General features: G+C 39.2%; 1 protein-coding gene across 2 annotated transcripts in view; it reads left to right on the top strand.

Annotated features, from left to right (window-relative positions):
- The first annotated feature begins 14,904 nt into the window (after nucleotides 1-14,904).
- GATB (glutamyl-tRNA(Gln) amidotransferase, subunit B) overlaps nucleotides 14,905-19,597 on the top strand; it is a 73,858-nt gene continuing 69,165 nt past the window's right edge. For both annotated transcript variants that reach the window (XM_006770121.1, XM_015568059.1), the window contains exons 1-2: nucleotides 14,905-15,112; nucleotides 17,011-17,161. In XM_006770121.1, the coding sequence (XP_006770184.1) occupies nucleotides 14,937-15,112; nucleotides 17,011-17,161 (327 nt within the window). In that variant the 5' untranslated portion in view covers nucleotides 14,905-14,936. The remainder of the gene's footprint in view (nucleotides 15,113-17,010; nucleotides 17,162-19,597) is intronic.

Raw genomic sequence — 19,597 nt, forward strand, 5'->3', positions numbered from 1 at the left:
TTGTGGGCACATCCCCAGTAGGGGGTGTGCAAGAGGCAACTGATCGATGTTTTTCTCTCATTGATGTTTCTAACTCTCTATCCCTCTCCCTTCCTCTCTGTAAAAAATCAATAAAATATATTTTTTAAAAAATGTTTCTTACAAACCGTTATATTGGCTGGGCCACAAAAATATTCGTTGTGGGCAGCATGCAGGCCGCGAGTTTGACATGCTTGCCCTATATAGTAGCTATTGTTACCATCCCATTACAGATGAGGAGACAGGCCCAGAGAGGCTGAACAATTTGCCCAAATCACACAACTCATAAATGGTAGGGTGATAGAACCCAGATAACCTGGCCCCAGAGGCAGCAAACCCCTAACCACAGTTAATTGCTGTCATTTATTAAATACCAGCTATGTTCCAGGGGCTTTATTTTTATTTCTGTGAGGCTGTTTCTCACAGCAACACTACAAGGTAGGCATTGTCCACATTTTGAATGGCCCAGTAAGTTCTGAAATCAGGGTGTGAACCCTGTCTGTCTGTCTGACTGTCTCAAAGGCCTCTGCTCTGTCCACTGCCCAGAGCTTTCTCCGTGACCTTCCTTTCTGCTCAACTTGAGCAGTATCTTACCTCATTCATGCTTTTTCTATTCTTGCTTTATTTTATTTTTCCTGGTCAAAAATAGCAACAAGTTCTAGTTGAGGGTTTATTAGGACATTCTGTGCTCCTTTCTGAGAGTTATAATCTTTCACATTCACATACTACTGTATATCTTTCCAATAGTGTTCCTTTGCATGCCCTCATTTGATCATCACAATAACCATGAGCTATAAAAGATATTATTGTACTTTATTTCTGAAGTGAAATAAAGGACAACAAAACAGGAGAGAGTGAATGACATGCCCAAGGGGTTTGCACCCGGTCCTGCTCTGCTTTCGTTGACTTGCTTTTGTTTCTACTTTGTGTCAATAACATCCTGAAACAAAGGTCGCGAAGTAGGAGAATCAGACCAAAAAAGTGAAATCTGGTTTTCATCTTAGAGAATATAGTTTTTCTTAGGAGCTATGACAGAAATGGCATTACCTACCATTTCCCCCCTTTCTCTTGGTCATAGAATCCCAATTTAGGAGAGCATATGCCTTTTAAGATTACGAACAAAGCAAGAAGGTACATTCTCATGACTTCTATTCAAACTTGTCCCAGAAGTTCTAGTTGGTAAATAATGCAAGAAAAAAATGCATCTGGATTTAAAAGTAAAACTGATTTCATTTGCATACAACATAATTATTGATGTAGAAAATCCATTGAAATCTACAAAAAAGCTAATAAGTGGTTTTTAGTAAGATTGTCTTCTGAATATGAAGGTGAATGCTACAGGAAACAGATAAAAGAGTGGAAAGTAATATGCAAAAAATCAGTTGTTTTTCTATATACTAATGACAATCAGAAATTAAAATTTTAAAATAATATTATTTATAATAGCATCAAAAATCTAATGTACTTAGGTGTAAATCTGACAAAATTATGCCATACATGTACACCGAAAACTAACATTGCAAAGACAAATTAAAGAAGAGCTAAATAAGCTAAACAAGATTCAATATTGTTAATATATCAGCTTTCCTCAAATTAATCTATAGATTCAATGAAATTTCAATCAAAATACCAGCAATTATTTTTGTAGAAACCGACAAACTGGTTCTAAAATTTATATGAAATCAGATAGGACCTCAAATAGCCAAACAACTTTGAAAAGGAAGAACAAAATTGGACAACTAATACTAACCAATTTCAAGAGTTATTATAAAGCTATAATAATCAACATAGTGTTGTACTGGAGTAAACACAGACATAGAAATAAACAAAGTAGAGGGTCCAGTAATAGAAATACATATATACATGAACAACTGATTGTTTTCATAATGTTGCAAAGGCAACGCAGTAGAGAAATGGTCGTCTTTTTCATAAATGGTGCTGGAATAATTGAATATCCACTTTCAAAAAGAGGAATTTTGTCCATAACTTGAACCATTAAAAAATTAACTTAGAATGTATCAGAAACCTAACTGTAGAGCCTAAAACAATAACATGTCCAGAGGAAAATATTTGAGAAAATTTTTGTGACAGGTTTCTGTTTCCTAACTCTGGAGTTTCTCTGCTATAATGCAAATTCCTTTTGCACACAAGGGTGACAGTCGGCTTTCATAACATCATTCTGAAAGGGCAGGGTTGTGAGCAACGCATGCAGTTATGATATCTCTGCCTCTGATCCAGGAGCCTCATGTGTGCTCCCAGGAATATAAGATCAGAGGCCAAGTTCTACCCCATTCCGGTAACTCCATCACTCTCATGTTCTTAACCACCACTTACCTTCTTATGGTACCCAAATTTATATTTCCAGGCTAGACTTTTTGTTTTTCAGACTGTTATTTTCCAGACTGTAATACATACACTCAGATGTCTGGCATCTCAAACTCAATGTGTCCCAAGCTGCACTTACTATCCTGTCCCACACACCAGCTTATTCTTCTATGGAAGCAACATCTCTACTTAGTCACCAAGGCCAGAAACCTGGCAATCACCAAACATGTGTGACAGTACAGGAGAGGCAAGATTCATGTGTAATTTCAATGTCGGTAGCGGAATCACTGAGAGTGGTTATTATTCGTAGAAAAACATTCAGGAAAGGAACATTGCACTCAGGAAGGAAGATGCTGAGCTTGTGGACATGTTGATTTCAAGGTGTTGGCAGGGCATCCAGGTGGAGATTTCCAACAGTCAGTTGGAAATGACACTGTACATGACAGATTGCTGGTCTCGGTTACAGAAATGAAAGCTCAAGAGCTTTTCTGAAAAGTTGAAGCTGTGGTTTGACAGGAATCATACTGCTTCTAAGAGTGGAAACACTCAGGAGCATTCAGCTGTGGAGGACAGACCATAGGGAGAAAGAGAGAGAGGAGACCATCGAGGAGGAGTGGCATTTGGACGGTGCTTTCTGGCCAGTTAAAGGACTGGCAGCACAAGTCGAAATTTATGTGCTATCGAGTTCTTGGATATATGACTTATTTCCTCTCCTCCGCCTGGCAATACCTCTTCCCTTTCTTTTCTGCTCCCTCTCTTACCCTGTTTGTTCTTTTCTGGGAATGGCTGCAGGGGGAAGGCAACATGCAGAACGGGGGCCTGGCTCCCCTGCATTAGGACAGTAAGGAACAGGTTAGCAGGACTTGTTCTAAGGCTCTGGCTGCCCTTGGTGATTTGTGCTGCGGAGTTAGCTGACAGCCTGCCTGAGAGAAGCTGAAGGGATGTGTGTCCTGCATGTCTGGGATGTATTCCTCTGGCTCTGTAAGATGTGACACTGCATAATGGCCATGAAGAAGTAATTTTGATCCTGTGACTATCTTGGCAAAAGTTCCAGAAAGACATATGGACCTAATCTTCGGGACATTTGTAGAAGACCTTCCCTTAGGGATTGCCTCTGTCAGCTTTCTTTCCCTTCTAAGTCGTATGGCTCTCACCTTAGCTTTATTCTGCTTTTACTTAGGAGATAAAAAGCTAAATTTTATTCAATTTGAAGAACTAAAAATATTAATGTAAGAGCAAGTCATCATTATGACACATATCAATTTCTCACCTCTGAGGCAGGGCACAGAGCCGGGCTCTGGATATTAACCCAGCCCGGGGTTAGGGAAAAAGAGGTCTGGTTGGATCTTGGTAAACACTGTGAAGGTAGGAGTTTTCACCATCCTGGGATCTAGCATCTTCATCTATAAACTTACAAAGAGTTGACCTAAACAAAAGAGTCTTCCTAGGAATGCTAACTTGCTTAAATATTATTCTGTGACAAACTGTTCTTTTTCCTTTTTTCTTTCATGAATTTGAGGCATTACTTACTTCTCATTGGAACAGATTCTAATCTATATACATTTTTTTATTTAAAAATAGTTGAGATAGCACAATAAATCCAGCTAAGTTCCCCCTAAATTTCTGTGTATATTTAGGAAGTAACTACTTGCTCAATTTAAACTTCAGTTATGACCTTTATTTAATCCTGATCCTTGTTTCTTCCCTTGAAGAGTCTGACTAATGTAATAATTAAAAAAAAAAACAACTCAGAAAATACCAAAGCCCGGACCTCAGTCTATGGAAATTGACTGTGCTTTGCCCCTAAAGTTGTGCTTTAAAACTAGCTCGCAGAAGAATGCCAGTTAAGAGGTCTGCCAGGAGCCAATCTCTATTCATTTACTGGTGTTTTCTAAATCCTATTTGAGAAAATAGTTTGGAGTTGTACTATGGGAAACAGAGAAAGTGACTGAAACTATGGAGATAGATGGAGATTTCCTGGAGTATGAGGTCTTCTTTGCTTAGACCTAAATTTTACCCCTACGGAAGCTCTCAGAATCACCTTACTAAAAAATTGCTTGGCTGATGGCCACCTTAAAGAAACAGTTTTGTTTTGTTTTTTTTTAATATATTTTATTGATTTTTTACAGAGAGGAAGGGAGAGAGATAGAGAGCTAGAAACATCGATGAGAGAGAAACATCGATCAGCTGCCTCCTGCACATCTCCTACTGGGGATGTGCCCGCAACCCAGGTACATGCCCTTGACCGGAATCGAACCTGGGACCCTTCAGTCCGCAGGCCGACGCTCTATCCACTGAGCCAAACCGGTTTTGGCAGGAACAGGTTTTTTTAAATGTCAGTGGTCACTACACTAACAAGGACTAAGCAAATGACTGTTCTTTATACCTTGACTAATTGAAATAAGTAATTACACATGCTTCTGTGTTTCTACACATTACAGTTATAGATGAAGTCTGTCTTATAGAATCTGATTATATACTCAGAGAATTACAGATCCTGAAAATGCTCACAAGGTCATCTGATCCAGCCTCTAGGCCAGTGGTCGGCAAACTCACTAGTCAACAGAGCCAAATATCAACAGTACAATGATTGAAATTTCTTTTGAGAGCCAACTTTTTTATACTTAAACTATATAGGTAGGTACATTGTTATTAACATAATTAGGGTACTCCTAAGGCTTACAAAGAGCCACACTCAAGGGGCCAAAGAGCCGCATGTGGCTCGCAAGCCATAGTTTGCCAACCACGGCTCTAGGCTATTGGAGGGTAACTTGCAAGGGTGCAAGAACACTAGCAGGCTATCAGGACCTTAGATGATATTGGGGGCATGAGCAGAACTCCTTGCACATGTCTGAGATACAATGGAAGGATTGTTGAGCACATTGGTTGCTTTCTTCACATGGCTGGAAACAAGATTGCTTATAGGTCCTAGTTTTACCCAGTTGGAAAAGCTTCTTTCCTTAGTTCTGGTACAAATAAATAAACCAGAGAAGGGTTCTAATTGATAGTATGTGAGTCAAATATTCCCTTCTCCCCACCCAAGACAAAATAAGCCATGGCTGTGTGTGTGTGTGTGTGTGTGTGTTTGTGTGTGTGTAGAGACGGCCCAACTTCATGGGCATGCAACCTGTGCTGTCACAGGGAGACCTATGCTTCAAAGGATGGTATGATTGGCTTAATGCTCTGCTGTGGCCATCTAGAGATTCTTAAAACGTTTTGAACAAGGGATTCTGCATTTTAATTTTGCGCTGGATCCCCTAAACTATGGAGCCAGCCCTGGCATGGAGTCCTAACTCCACTTGGCAGTCACGTGGATGGGGTGGGTGGGACGGGTAAATAATTCCCAGAAGCATGGGTAGATAGTGGCCAGTATGGCTAGCCTAGTTTTGAGAATGGAAGGGACATGATACATAAAAGATACGGTTCTTGTCCTCAAAAATCTCAGTCTAGTAGGACAGAGTCTCTTTCCAAAAGTTTGTCACAATACCCTCATATCCAAATGAATATATTTATCTTGAATGCAAATGGGGACATCCAAAAACTGTAGGAAAATGGAAGTTCCTCAAGAAATTAAAAATAGAACTTCCACATGATCCAGCCATCTTACTGCTGGGTATATCTGACAAAGAAAAAACAACCCCAAGATCATTACCTTGAAAATATCTGTTTTCACATGTGCATTGCAGCAATATTTATAATAGCTACGGATTGGAATCAACCAAGTGCCCATTGATGAAATAATGGATAAAGAAAATGTAGTATATACATATAATGGAATATTATTTAGCCTTTAAAACAAGAAAATTCTGTGATCTTCTAGTACAGTGATGGCGAAACTTTTGAGCTCGGCATGTCACCATTTTGAAACTTAACTCTGGTGCCGTGTCACATATAGAAATTTTTTTTATATTTGCAACCATAGTAAAACAAAGATTTATATTTTTGATGTTTATTTTATATATTTAAATGCCATTTAACAAAGAAAAATCAACCAAAAAAATGAGTTCACGTGTCACCTCTGACACGCGTATCATAGGTTCGCTATCACTGTTGTAGTATGACAGTACAGATGAATCTTGAGGGCATTATGCTAAGTAAAATAAGCCACTCAGAGAAAGACAAGTACTGCATGGTACCACTTACTAGTAAATGTGGAATCTAAATTAAAAAAAAAAAAGCAAAACTCATAAAAACAGAGAGTAGAAAAGTGATTGCCAGAGGCTAGGGAATGGGAGAAATAGAGAGAGGTTGGTAAAAGGGTACAAACTTTGAGTTATAAAATAAAAAAATCTGAATATCTAATGTAGAACCATAGTTGATAACATTCTATTGTATTATTGAAATTTGCTATGAGAATAGAACTTAAATGTTCTTCCCTGCCCTCCCCAAAAGAGGTGTGTTAATTAAAGTGATGGTGTGATTTTTTACAGTGTATACATATATCAAATTGTCACGTTGTGCACTTTAAATATCTTACAATCTACTCATTAATTACACATCAATGAAGCTGAAAAATGTTTCTTAAAAAGAAAAGAAAATATAGTAAGAACATCCACCTTTGCTTCAACATCACAAAAACTAGTTTTCATAAAATTATTAGCTAGTCTACGGTCACAAATGGAATTAAGAGTCTCCTGTACATCCTAGTGGTGGTGATTTATTCTTTCCACAAATAGCCATAAAGAACAGGATAAAGTAAGCCCTGGAATGGAGTCTGAAGCCTAGTAAGGACCAGTGAACAGTGAATGGATGGAGAACAAACAGAAGGAAGCTGAGCGAAGGAGAAAAGGAAGGAACCAATGGGCAAGAGGGAGATGAGTTGGAAATGCTCTGTTTCTCAAGCTAGTAAGGTTCTCCCGGAAGATGGTGGGTGGAAACCATAAAAATAAAGGGTAAGCCATATCTAGAGCAATAAATTTTATGAAATGTTAATTGGGTTTACTCTCAGAATTCTTCTTTTTATTATTATGTTTAACACCAAACACTAAAAAATTAATAAGGAAATTCCATCTGGCCAACAATTTTAATTTATGAAATTCCTTTTGCTTCGGAAGATTAAAAGCAGTCCTCTGAGTAAACTGAGCATTCTAAAAGAGCCCCAAACAGCCCTGAACAAAGACTCTAGAGTATCATTTTCTTTTATACTGTAACATCTTTGAGTCACTTGCAATCTATAACTAAACTCACATTTTATAGAAATTATTCTACAAAAAGCAGCATCACACTAGAATTCAATACAGAAGGCTATTTTTAAGTGTTTTGATTTTTAAAAATTAATTATAGACCCCAGATAAACAGTAGTTAGTTATATCTTGGCTTACTGTAATTTTATGTTGCTCAATAACTCTTTAAACCAATTCTTCTACATGTGTGCTTTATTTTGAATGCAAGTCAATGTTAATTGAAGATTTTTTAAATTATGGTTGCCCTGTTCTGTCGTGGGGAAAATAAAATCACTGATATTCTGAAATCAGCAAAAAAATGTTGTTTACCTTTAAAAACACACACTTGAGCCTCACTAGCATGGCTCAGTGGTTGAGGGTCAACCTATGAACCAGGAGTTCATGGTTTGATTCCCGGTCAGGGTTGCCCAGGTTGTGGGCTCCATCCCCAGTGTGGGGCATGCAGGAGGCAGCTGATCAAAGATTCTCTCTCATCATTGATGTTTCTATCTCTCTCTCCCTCTTCCTCTCTGAAATAAATTTTTAAAAGGCTTTAAAAAATAAAAATAAGTAAAATAAAATAAAAATACACATTTGGTCTTTGGATTTTTGTGGTTTCTCTGGGTGTAATGTAAGAAGTTATCTGACACCAAAATGAATCTTTGAAACAAAAGCTCTCCATTTAAAAGCATATAAAAAAGAAAAGCAAGGAAATTTAAAAGAAAAGCATGTTCAACTATAAATCTATAAAAAAATAAAATTATGAAAACTTCAGGCCTATATATATTTGTTCAATTAAACTTATTAGTTGATTTCATACCAGGGGACAACAGAGAAGAGTTCTTGATGTAGATAAGACTTATGTGGGACCACATACCTGGGAAATATTATAGTTTTTATCTTATATCAAAAGCCATAGGTAGTATAATGTAGAAGTACTACTGGGCAATGTGAGGCCTCAGAAAGTAAACGTTACCTGCTCTTTCAAGAGTATGTGGTTTAAAAATATAGGAAGTGATCATTTCTCTATCTTAATTAACAAAGATGAAATTCTATGTCTTAATTAACAAAGATGAAATTCGATGTCTTATTTGGCTTTGCTATAGAAAAATAATCCTTGGGTAGTTTTCTCCTAAGAATCCCCTTGAAAAGGAGCAGATTTTAGCTATAGACAGAGCTAGAGGCAGACCAGGACCTCAGACACGTGAGTCTTGTAATAGAAACTAATTAATTTTCTGTAATTTGGCCTGTCCTGCCACATTACATTCCAGATAGAGTAAAAATTACCACTTCCAAGCTTGCGGTTTCTTGACAACTGAAAATAAGTAATAGCATTTTTTTGAAAAAAGAAAGAGTAAACACAATATTTGAGTCATAGAAATCCAACAAAACATACACATACTCAGTTATATTTTTCAGCTCCATGGACAACAACTATTAACTTACACAGTGAGAGCACAGTTCATATGATCCATTGCCCAACAGAACCAATGCAAAGGGATATTATCACTTTGAAATAAGTAACACCTTAGATCTCTGTTGGGTAAAGAGAACACAAGGGCATAAGTATAAGTCTAGTTGACATTTCCAGAAGGAGATAATAAACAATGTAGACCGATGGCAAAATATTTTTGGTCTTCCTTGGGGAAGTGAGCTACAGTAAACAGAATTTCTATAAGGGAGGTTGTTACACAGCAGCTAATGTCCTGTTGTCACAGATCCCAAGAGAAAGGCCCCAGGCTGCTAAATTGGTTGCTGGTCTAGAAAACTAAGCAAGACAAATATTTTCTTTCCTAAACTCAAGATTCTTCATGTTGACATATACTAAGGACACTAAACTGAGAGATTGTGAAATGTCCAACCGCCCCTCATAAATTGTGAGAACGTTTCATCGGATGATGTGAGCTTTGGTGTGGCAAACAAAAGGTATTGCATTTACTTAATAAATCTATAAAAAAAAATTTTAAGAGTCATGGGTTCTGAATCACTGCAAAATGTTTCCCACAGATACCAGTGTGCTGTGGCAACCAAAATAAAGATAAGAGCTTTAGAGAATGAACACAGATAGGATATTAGGCTAGATGGGCTCTTATTTGCTAGGGTGGCATTTTATGTAATCTTACTTGTGTCTTTTGAAAAACACGGTATCGAGTCCCATTCTTAACATCATTTTTTTTTCATTTTTATTACATGTGAGAGAAGTGAAAATGCCTTTTAGTAGCAAAGCTGGTCTAAGTGTAAAATCAACATCAACTTGAAATCACTGTTGGGTCAAGTTATCAAATCTTATGGAATTAGAATCTAGAGTCAAACTCCAAGGAGACATGAATAATGTCTGTGCTGGTCTTTCCCTCCAACATGAGTATTCATGAGTCACTGGGAACTTTTTTCTGTCTCTCTCTTTGCATTTATCTCAGGAGTTGTAACGTTTAATTGCTAATGTGTTTGAATTTAGCTGCTTGATTTTTAATTCAACCTGGCACCTCTTCATGGAAAAATTTCCTCTCAACAACCATACGTTAAATGGTAGTGAGCCCTGAAGTCTCTGCCACCCATGAGATTTCAGCCTTTATTGCTTTGTGCAGCCCATCCATTCTTAGTTCAAGGGTAGATCCCAGTTCAGAAACTCACAGGTAAGGACATGTTTTACCTGGCAAGATGCGTAAGATACACCTTTCTGTTCTCTCTGGGCCACTCGGTGGATTCTGATACATTGTCCCCTCACTTACCAAGTAGGAGTTCATTGTTCATTCAGGGAGGGAAAGGTGTCATCAAAGTCCATGGTTCTTGGTGGCCTAGTTCTTTAATGTCAGACATTTTGCTCCTCAAAATCTTTAAACTTAAAACCAACAGAACCATCTGACATACAAAAACAGCATCTAAAAGCTCTCAATCATTATTTGTGTACTATTCTGAAATAAGATCCTGCTTAGAAGTGTGTGTGTGTGTGTGTGTGTGTGTGTGTGTGTGTTGTAAAAGCTCCTTAACTTTCAAGGCCAAATCCCCAATTCCCAAACACAAACGTTAGAGCTTTTTAGTGCATAGCAAGGATCTGACCACATGCTAAACATAGCTTACAGAGACACAGGGCTTACCATGTTCTGGGACTCACTTCTTTTGACTGAGGAGTATCTTCTTTCAAGTAAGTCACAGGGACGTGTAGAAGTAGAACTTATTTCTTACACATAATTCTGGTTTGCTTCCAGGATTATGCAGATTTCTAAAAAAGGAAAGGCCCAGGAAAACAGCAAACCACTCCTTGAGACCAGACTGAAGAAGCCAAGATGTAGAGAGATTACAGTTTATGGGCTGGGCAAACCTAATGGCAGCAATGCCCTGGCCTATCTCCCCCAGATGGCACTTCATCTCTACAAAGACATTACACAGGCCTATCCTATTCCTTGCCTTGGAAAGGAAGAAAAAGTTATAGATTTCTTTGCCTCAAAGCAATCTTCTAGAGAAAGGAATTGTTCCCTCCACATCAGTATTTTACCAGAATCAAGACTTAATGGTTAAATAAAAGGAAATGAATCTTGTTCTCTCAGTTGCCCGGCATGCACATATTCCCTGTCTTTCTTCTTCCCATAATGACACTTAACTTGGTCTTAAAATGTGGCTTTTCCAAGAAGGAACTTTATGTTTTTAGAAAATAGGACTTTTTAAAAAACAGGGCTTCCTCTAGTACCACTGCTTCCTATGTGAAAATTTTTGCTGTCACTTTTTCTCATATGTACATAACCTTAAATGGGGGAATTTCCCCCCTCCTTTTTAAAAGAGAATTTATACTGACCAAGTTACCCTCTCTCCCTCCCCACATGTCATAAAATGTCAAGACAACAGGCTGGGTGCTACAGCTGTAGAACAGAAAGAAACTACCAGTCCCACGGAGGGACCAAACTCACAAGTGTATTAAGAAATACTACGATAAGCATTCATATCCAGCTCTGTTAGACTGCAAGGGGCATTCTGTTTATTAATCTGCTAACCATCTTTAAAGCCCTGCCTTAGTTGCCACAGGACAAAAATAGTTTATCAAAGAATAGGTTAATTTTAAGATTCAAAGTTGTATACAAATAGATTTTAGACACACTGCCATGATACATTATTAAAATAAATAATAGGAATGATCTTTTAATTTTACTTAAAATTTTAATGTTTGTATTCAAATTGTTTACTTCATTTTAAAAAAAAGGAAACTTAGAACCACTTATATCATTCTTTCACATTGTACTCAAGTTACTGAAGATGTTATAAGCCCTAGAATCCCATGTTTTCGCACTATACCCCCATTCCCAAACCAGTGAAAGAATGAGAAAGGAAGTGATGACAATTAAACACAACTTAGATTTGGGGGGAAATGATTTGCGTTCAGAAAACAATGTGTTCCTATAGATACCTGGGGATTTTAAGTCAAACACAGAGAGGCAAGCCAATGCGTTCCAACTCTGATATTCAAAGGCTCTCTGAAGAATAAAACCAAGCACATTGTTTTAGATATGCTTTCTAACTACTTAAGGTATACTTTATAAGTAACAACTTGAAATTCAACTCTGGTTTACATCTCTTTAAAAAAAAAACTTGTTCTAAATTTATTTGTACGATGTCGATTACATGAATAAAATAAAAGCTGAGAAACGCGCACTAAGAAAATGTTTTTTTTGCTCGAAACCCTGTCCTGCTACCTCTTCGAGCTTCTTGAAAATGAAAATCTCTCTGTCTTCCAGATGACAGCTACCTTTTCGGTGGAACCAAAATAGCTCTCTCAGGTAGAAAGCTGTCTGTCAGTAAGAGCTCTGACAGGTATCTGATTTGGCATGCAGGAGGAAGGCAAGAAATGGTCCCATGGTAGGAGGTTCAGTGGCAGCACCCAATGAGCTAAGGAGCAAGAAAGGAGGGGTGCTTTGAAAACAATGCACTCCTAGACACTAGATCAAGCACGAGGAAACCAGTGGGCATTTCTGGAAATGACAGGTAACCTAGAGGGGAGAATAAAGCCATTAGTTCTTGTGGGATTTTGAAAAGGCTGTGCAATATGCAATGAATGGGAAGGTTTCCATTTGTAAAAGGAATCAAATCCACTTTCATGCATAGGATTTTCTCTCCCTCTAGTGGTGGGGTGGTAGTCTTTGAAGTGATATGTTATCACTGCATAAGATGTTTCTATTATAGCGCATTTTGCCCATAAAATTAGGATTTTCATTAGGTGTGCTGCTATCTCTTACAGGGTTTTTCAAAAACATCCCCAGCTCTTCTTGTTAGGGAGTTAATTGCCTCCTAAGCATGCTGATCAGCAGTGGTAAGGTAGCAAGGTGCTCCCTTTCCTTTTGGCTAAAGGATGCCCATGCTCACTTCTGAGATACAGGGTTCCCTCTCCTCCACAGTCCTATCAGAGGTGGAACTCTCCTGGCCCCAGATCTGGGCAAGAAAGACCTGTGGAGCTACATGAGAAAGAGAAAGCAAGCTAACCTAGAGTAAAGGTGGGAAATATAAAAACTCAGAGGAGAGAAATTATAAAAGGTCTAAAGAGTGATCTGAACATGACAGGATAATAATTAGAGATAAACGTTGGAACAAATCTCCACTTCTACTTTGCAGTCTCTGTCATTTCTCTCATTTTCTTTTTTGACCATGTGAAAATACTTCTGGTCTAGCAATTTGGATCAATGATAGTGGGTGAAAAAATAAAATGGATAGAAAAAGTAAATAATGACAATTTTAAGGAGAGTAACTAAAATTGGCTACATGAATGGATTAAATTGCATATCATATCTGTATCAGAATATGAATGTGAATAGTTGTAGGTAATAGCTGTCTAATTAATAGATTACTTATTGATCAATAACTGAAAATCTATCAGTGTGAAGTGAAGTATGCAGACTATGTGGCTTTTCCCCTGTTCCACATTCAGTTAGGCATCAAAGATGCCTACTTCACTTCTCTTGTAAGTCTCTAAGGCAACCAAACTCATATTTTTTCTGCAAGCCCTCTTCTCTTCTAGTTCCCTTATCTCAGTGAATAGCTCTATCACTCATCCAGTTTTACAAGCCAGAAATCTAGGAGTTACTTGACCCCCACCTAGCCTTCCACCATCATATCCAACCCATCACCAAATCCTTCAATCATACTTTCTAAAGCTGTCTCACACAGGCCAATTTCTCTTTGCCTCCACCATGACACTATTCCATCACCTCCCTCCTAAAAATAGGACTTCCATGCCATCCTTTGTCAAATGCATTATCCACACTGCCCTCCTTCATTCAACAAATATTTGTGAGAGGCCTATTTTGTAATCTGGTAATACTGTGTTGAATAAAACACATTCTCCACAAACATCAGATCTTCATAAGTACTATGTGGAGAATTAAAGTAGGGAGACATAACAGAGAATGGCTGAATGACTAGTCTAAGCTGTGTGTGCAAATGCAGGAAATCAATGATAGTTTCATAGAGGGGTATGGGTTTCCAAGCAGGAAAAATAAAGGAAGTCTGCTGGAATGATGGCATCTGCTACCAAGGCTTCCTCTCATATAAGAACATTGTTTTGAGTACTGGCCAAGAACATAAGGAAGAATACAGGCATACCCCAGAGGCATTGCAGGTTTAGTTCCAGATCACCATAATTTAGCAAGTATAGGCATACTTCAGAAATATTGTGAGTTTGGGTTCCAAACCTTGGAGGGTCTTGACTTCCATTTTATAAAAAAAAAAAAAAATCCAACACCTGTGAAGTGCAGTGGAGTAAAGTGCAATAAAACGAGTTATGCCTGTAAGTTAAAATGCACTAGAAGGCTCAGCCTAGGTCTGTTTGTCTCCCAGCACCTCTGCTTAAATATTAACACTTTTCGCCTGCATGAAAGTAGCCCATTGTTGTTAACTTTTCTGTATGTCTTCCCTCCCAAGCATGTAAGCTCCGTGAGCATACTGTCTTCCTCACTGCTGCAGCCCCTGTGCCTAAGAAGTGTGCCTGGGATTGAGTAGACTCGCAAATAAGTATTTGTTGCATTAATGCACAAATTGGTGTGTGAAGTGGGACAGTAGACAGAGAAAATCATTGAGCGGGTTTGGGGGTTCAGGAAGCCTTCGAGGTATGTCAAGGTATTGACTTCAGTTCGAAACGTTAACGGTGGTATAAAATCCCGGCCACGTTTCTCATCTTTGGATCCTCCTCGCCGGCTGCTCTCACTCAAACGCTTTCACATGCTCCCAGTCACAAACCTCTCCGGCTCCCCGCTAGGAGGAGTCACCCCTTCTGACCCGGAAACCCTCACTCGCTCTCCTCTATTGCTCTTTCCCTTCGATTCGCAGTGCTCGCCGGGAATAGAAGTCTTCCCGTTAGAGCCTATGGAGTTTTACACGTTTTTCAGAACTACACTTCCCAGAGACCCTCGCGGCAGAGGGAGGCTGCGTCAAGTGACGGACGCCGGAGGGGCAATGGCGGCGCCCGTGTTGCGATGGTGCTGTCCCGCAAGGCGTTGGATTTTAGCCAACATTGACCGCGGTCCTCGCCACGGAAGAGGGTCACCGACTGGGTCCAGGTCCAGCGGGAAAAGGGGACGGAGCTCAGTGGCTCAGCAGCCCCTCGTCACGGCCCAGAAGCCGAGGAAAGGGTATACGATCTCATACCATCCTGCCCAATCCAGTGTGCGGTGCCACTGCGGGACTGGGAAGATGATGGCCACCCAGCCCAGCAGTCAGTTTGGACCTTCTGTTGAGTGGGAGGGCGTTGGGCTGTAACTTGCAGCCTGGGAAGCACTAAACTTGTCCTCTGTGAGCCCCGCCTCCGTACAGAAACCGCCCTCCTCAAATAGATAGACGGTGTGTTGCGGGAATTCGCAAGTGTAACGTCCGCAGGTGTTTTCTTAAATCGAAAGCGACACAGACCGAAGAGCGGATTCAGGCACCGTACTAGTCGTCCCAGCAGCGGGGTCTGTGGCGCTAGAAGCGGGATCTCATTTAGCTGACATTTAGCATTGCTACGGCCAGCAGTGTCCCAAAGATGGGAAGGGAGCCTTTACCTAGAAGCGCCGGATAGTGGTGGCTTAACGGCCTTAGTCGGGAAGCACCGCCTTCTGTGGAGGCCTTTCATGGGGAACGTGGATGTCTAGACACAAGAGAATGCAACTTGTACAAGAAATCGCCACTATGGTTGTGCAGAGAGCTGTGCTTATTCTGCTAGATATCCCCTGAACAGCTGTTAATTCTTTACTACATAAGTCATAAAACCGTTTCTTTTTAAACAGTAAATATAAGGCACGTGTCTAATACTGTGTTAGCCCTATGAGATAGGTTGGCATTACTTTTGCTTCTCAGTTGGAGGGAAAGTGTCCAGAAAATTGATTTCTGTGCTTTTCATAAGTTGGATCACCTCACTGTAAATGGAAAGTATTTTTTTTCTCTCTCTCACATAACGAAACTGAAAAAGTACTTTGAATAATGTTTTAGGGAAATGCAGATTTTCTAACGAATTCCTCTCAATTATAGGCGATGCTTCCTAACTGTAAAAAGAAGGAATTAATCTCACAATATTGTAGATATAGAACTTCATATGTTGGAATGATTGAAACAAAATCCAAAACGTAAACAAAAATCTAGACAGTATAGAAAATTGCTTGGGAAAAGAGCAGGATAGGAACAGGCAAAATATGAAAAGCGTATGTGTGACTAGGCTATCTGCAAATTGGGTTTCAGAGGGACACTTATAAGAACCTGGAGAGACCTGTGTATGGGACTTTCAAAGATCCAACAGAGGGGTAGCCAGATTAGAGAAAGTATAGCTTTTAACAGCTTCTTAGATTTTATAGCAATCAAGCATAAGCAAATGAACTTGTACCTAGATCTGGGTAACTGAAAGTGGTTTGGGAACAAAACAAAACAAAAAAAGCCAAATCTGATGGTTTAATGTTTTCCTGTGCACAAAATTTCTAGGAGTATTATTTAGTAGTGATTGATTACATCCATGTCACTGACAATTTTACTTATGAACCACTGTTATAAAAAGGAATTGAAAACATAACAGAATTTCTCTTTCTTAATAATGAGATGTGCAGCTATTTATTTACCTTTATTTATCTAGTAGTAGCATCCTGACGTTAACTCTAAAAATGTGTACCAGGTCAGCTTTCTTCATTTGCTGAGTGATTAATTGATAAAGGACCGTTAATTTAGAAAGGGCTGCTTTTCACTGAAGTCAGCCACACAGGCACTACCTGATACCCATTGCTAAATTAAGATGACAGATTGTTCCTTTTTCTGTGGCCTCCTGTTTGTACAGTGAACTCTCTGCCACGTTGTAGATGAATTTTATTTTGCTGGTCTTGTAGGTGTTTATCATGAGTTGCTTTTGATTTAATCACTACTACAAGATAACACATTTTTAAATGTAAGGAAATAAAATGTTAATAAGTTAAAAACAAATAGGAAATTAACATTTGTGGTTTAGGCTCATAGAAATTTATGTATGGGGACAGATCTAACTATTGCTTAACCATTATATCTTTCTCTTTAGTGAACACCAATGGGCAGCCGTGGTGGGTTTGGAAATTCATGCCCAGATTTCCTCCAACTCGAAACTCTTCTCTGGATCCCAAGTCCACTTTGCAGCACCTCCAAATTCTTTAGTATCTTTTTTTGATGCATCTCTGCCTGGAACTTTGCCGGTAAGGTTTTTATTTAATACTCTTTACATTAGAAAGTGTTTATGTTTTATTGAACATAGATCATGATTTCTTTGTTTTAATATCTTGGCACAGCTCTTAGGAAATATTTGCTTAGGGAATTTTGGATGAAATAGGATGGACTAAATGTGTTCTAAAGACCCATCTCTATAATTCTTTTTTTAAGTCTAAATAGCATGTTTATTTATCCATTTATTCTCTCATTTCACACGCATTTAAGAATGTCTACTCAATACCAGACACTGTGCTATAAGCTGGAAAATAAAGATGAGCAATGATCCTTGCCTTTGAGTTCAAAGACTGTTTGGGGAGGTGTGTCTTATAAACAAATAGAGTGCTGTGTGGTTACTCCTGGGAGGGTAATAGGCAGAGCATGGGACAGGTAATCAGTAAGAGAAGGACTATTATGAGAAATTGGAGTAGGGGTATAGTTGGTTAAGTAAGGGTATTGGAAGAAGTGGTATCTGAAGGCCAGGTAGGAGTTAGGCAGATAAATGAAGGAAGAGGACTTCAGTTAAAGGAAACAACAGCATATATATCACATGATACTGCAGTATAAGGTCAGTAATGATCGTGGTCATTTAAATCCAAGTGAAAGCTGGTTGAACTGAGCACTGGAAGGCGTGTAGAGACAGAGGTTTACTTTTCTTAGGGTCACTGCCCATAGCTATCTCTCCTCCTCCCCTCCTCTCCCAAGCAGGAATTTGCAGAAACTTGTTGAAAAGGACATGTCCCTAGGGAAGAATTGGAGGTCAGGGGCAGAGGTTTCTCAGTAAAAAAGTATAACACATTCAGAATTAGATAATAGGGGGGAAAAGAAAATGAGAGGATCAATCTTATTTTGTCCAACATTTGATTAATAAGAGTTCCAGAAGAGAGAAAATAGATAAGAGGAAACTATCAAACAAATAACATGGATTAGTTTCCCAGAACTGAAGGACATGTCTCCAAACGGAAAGAGCCTGCCAACAACCCAGAGCAAGGAGTGAAAATAGTCTCCCAGGCCAGGCACATCATCCCGAAGTGTAGGCATGCCAGGGGTAAAGATTAGATACTAAAGCTTACAGAGAAGAAACGAAAGGTCACGTGCAAAGGATGAAGAATCAGAAAGGCATTGGTCTTCTTAAAAGCAACACTTAAAGCTCGAAGAGAAGGGAACAGTGCCTTAAAAAAATCTTTAGGAAAAAAAAAGTCATTCTAACCTAGGTACCCAGCACTATAAATCAAGTGTGACAGTAAAATAATGGTATTTTCAGACAGGCAGATTCTCCAAAATTTTTCATTATCATGGGAACCTGCTGGAGTAATGGAGAGGTTCCACACTGCCAGCTCTGCAGCAGGCCCAGGGGGTCCAATGGGAGGGGAGGATGGAGTACTCCAGAACAGAGAGGTTTCAAGAAAAAAGAGAGATGGGCTGGGAACAGCAAATATCTAATGTTTGTGTGGAAAAGAGATTTTACATATAAATTAGAGTCTTTGAGAAGAATAAGCAATAGGTAATAAAAAGTGAAGCAAATGAAAGAGACCTGTTAAATCCAAGAAAAACTAAATGTTTAAGAAAGGAAACGTAGCCATAGTATACTCAACAGTTCGGCAAGAAACATACTTAAATAATAATAATAAGGGCACCAACTACTGATTTAACAAAAACTGATATAACTGGGATATTGAAAAATAAAAGAACTAAATTCTTTTCTACCATAACTGGAAATCATGGTCTAAATTGATAAAGGAAGAAGAAAGGATTGTAAGACTGTTTTTGTAACATTTTTGGCCATGTGAGGGGAGGCCTCTTCTTTTTAGATCCAAAATTGGTCAGATAGTTTTTGTTTTCTTTTTTTGGCTATTTCTTTTTCCTTTTTACTTTTTTTTAAACAAAGCAGAGAGTGAAAGGTTTAGAACTCTCAAGAGTCAAAGGTGTTTTTAACAAAGTTTTAAAAAACTTTAATCTAATAAAAGAGAAACATGCAAATTGACCATACCTTCGCTATGCCCAAGCCATGCCCACCAGCCAATCAGAGCAACTATATGCAAATTAACCCAACCACGATGGTGGCCGGCAGCCATGGAGCTGGAGCAAGCAGGAGGCTTGGTTGCCCCAGCGATGGAGGAAGCCAAGCTTCCCATCTGCCCTGGCTGGCTGTGGCCTCCACTAAAGGCAACAAAGTTTCAATTATAGAAGATAAGTAAATCCCAGATACCTGCTTCCAGCTAGCCTCCACTAGGAGCTTGGGTGGCTGGGAGCCGTGGCCAGCCTGCAAACAGCCATCAGCCCCTCACCCAGGCTGGCCAGGCACCCCAGCAGGATCCCCCTCTCTGAAGGAGGTGTGGCCAATCTGAAAACGGCCCTCAGCCCTTCACCCAGGCTGGCCAGGCACTCCAGCAGAGACCCCCACCCTGAAGGGGGTGTGGCCAATC

Source organism: Myotis davidii, unplaced genomic scaffold, assembly GCF_000327345.1.
Source record: "Myotis davidii unplaced genomic scaffold, ASM32734v1 scaffold323, whole genome shotgun sequence".
In the NCBI taxonomy this organism is placed as follows: Eukaryota; Metazoa; Chordata; class Mammalia; order Chiroptera; family Vespertilionidae; genus Myotis; species Myotis davidii.